The sequence below is a fragment of the Poecilia formosa genome, unplaced genomic scaffold (assembly GCF_000485575.1).
Source record: "Poecilia formosa unplaced genomic scaffold, Poecilia_formosa-5.1.2 Scaffold422, whole genome shotgun sequence".
Lineage (NCBI taxonomy): Eukaryota > Metazoa > Chordata > Actinopteri > Cyprinodontiformes > Poeciliidae > Poecilia > Poecilia formosa.
Window position 1 is genome coordinate 173,948 of NW_006800361.1, and position 1,872 is coordinate 175,819.

At 50.8% G+C, this 1,872-nt stretch overlaps 1 protein-coding gene across 4 annotated transcripts in view; it reads left to right on the forward strand.

The window, feature by feature from the left end:
• Window positions 1–1,326, forward strand: part of mmrn2a (multimerin 2a) — a 16,531-nt gene extending 15,205 nt beyond the window's left edge. For 3 of the 4 annotated variants that reach the window (XM_016663472.1, XM_007577019.2, XM_016663473.1), the window contains 2 exons: window positions 97–573; window positions 639–1,326. In XM_016663472.1, coding sequence (XP_016518958.1) covers window positions 97–573; window positions 639–1,006 — 845 coding nt within the window. In that variant the 3' untranslated portion in view covers window positions 1,007–1,326. The remainder of the gene's footprint in view (window positions 1–96; window positions 574–638) is intronic. The other variant, XM_016663471.1, reaches the window with a different exon arrangement.
• Window positions 1,327–1,872: the final 546 nt, after the last annotated feature.

A 1,872-nucleotide genomic window follows, 5' to 3' on the forward strand; every position in this document is an offset into this window, starting at 1 on the left:
TATATATATATATATATGTGTGTGTGTATGTATGTATAGGCTTTGAGGTTTAAATTCAGAGAATATTAATGAGTATTTGTGAATATTAATAACCAGGAAGCAGAGAGGAGATCCCCGCTGCTCACCAGCCCCCCTGGTCCCCTGCTGGCCGCCGGGGGAACAGCGGCGCTCCGCTCAGGGAGAACCAGCGCCTCCTGCAGGCGGAGCAGAGCGCTGCAGACAGCCTGCGGGACCTGCAGAGGAAGGTGGAGCAGCAGGAGCAGAGGCTGGTCCGGGCGGAGGAGCGGAGCTGCTCGTGCAACAGCAGCGCGGTGCCCCCTACAGGACGGGAGGCGGCGCTGCAGGCGGAGGTGCTCTGGCTGCGGAGGGGCCTGGAGGAACACCTGAAGGTCTTCAAGAACGTCTTCAGCAACGCTGAGGCGCTGGCGGCGTCCGGAGACACGCTGCAGCTGGACCGGCTGCTGGAGCTGACCAAGAGGAGGGACAGGAAGAGGGGAGGAAGAGGAGGAAGAGGAGGAGGAGGTGGAGGAGGTGGAGGTGGCGGCGGCCAGCGCAGTCGGAGGGAGTCACCAGGTGAGTCAGAACTTGATCAGTCTAGCATCAGAACTCACCTCCTCATTATCATCTTTCCTCCTCAGGTGAGCCGATCCCCTCCAACCAATCAGGCGTCTCCGTGCTGTTTGTAGGTGGATCAGGCAGAACCATCAGTTTTGGACCGGGTCAGAACTCCAGACTCTTCACGGCGCCACTGGACGGACTCTACCTGTTCATCCTCACCTTGGACCTGAGGCCAGGCTCCGCTCACATCCTGCTGAGGCGGGGCCACGAAAGGGGCGGGGCTCCGGTGACGCTGCTGCTGCGGCAGGTGGAGAGGGCGGGGCCTGTGGGCGGGGTGGGGCTCCTGCTGCTCCGGCAGGGGGAGCAGGTGAGGCTGCAGGTGAGGGCGGAGTGGGCGGAGTCAGAGAGCAACCTGCTGGCCGTCCTGCTGCTGCAGCCAACCACCTGAGGGCGCTCCGCACCAGTGAGCTGCAGGGGACGGAGCCTCCAGACATTTGCACCTTAGAGACGAAGGACTGGACATTTCACAACAAATGCTTCCTTATGGAGGAATTTTCCTGCCATAATCCAAGAGCACACATTTTCATTTTGAAAGCAGGACTTCATGTCTTTCTTCTCAAAACTTCTGCTGGCGCTCACACTTAGTCTCTGCTCAGACTCTTTGCTTGCTTCTGAAAACAACTTTTGGCACAGTCGCCTGGCAACCTCTCAGCCAATAGAATGAAAGTGCTGCGTGCGTTTGTTTCCTTCAGCAGGTGTGCCTGTGTGTCGATTGTAGCAACCTGCGCAGCGTTACAAGTTTTGAGAACAAAAGACATGAAATCCTGCTTTCAGACTGAAAATGTGTGCTCCAAGATTATGTCAGAAAAAATCCTCCATACTTCAGGGCCTCATGGATAAAAGAGAGAAAACCTTTCACAATAAAATACAGAAATTTGTTAGGTTACAAAATATTATTAGTCTAAACTCCACAACAAACTCGAGAAATTTATTTTAAAATCTATGTTGTTTTTAGCCAAGTTCATAATTTGCTAATTTAATAGTTTAGTAAAAAGTTTCTGGATGTTTTATATTAAAATCAAAAACATGGATAATAAAAGAAAAAATACTTTATGGTGTCAACATTTTTCACTTAAGGTAAGGTAATTTTATTTATATAGCACATTTTCAGCAACAAGGCAATTCAAAGTGCTTGAGACCCTGAAAATATACAAAGTTTTCATCAGCTTCACTGGCAGGAACAAACTGCAGGCAGGGATAAAATTAAATTATTCCAAAAGTCATAAATGGCGGAAATTTGCTCTGACGTTTATA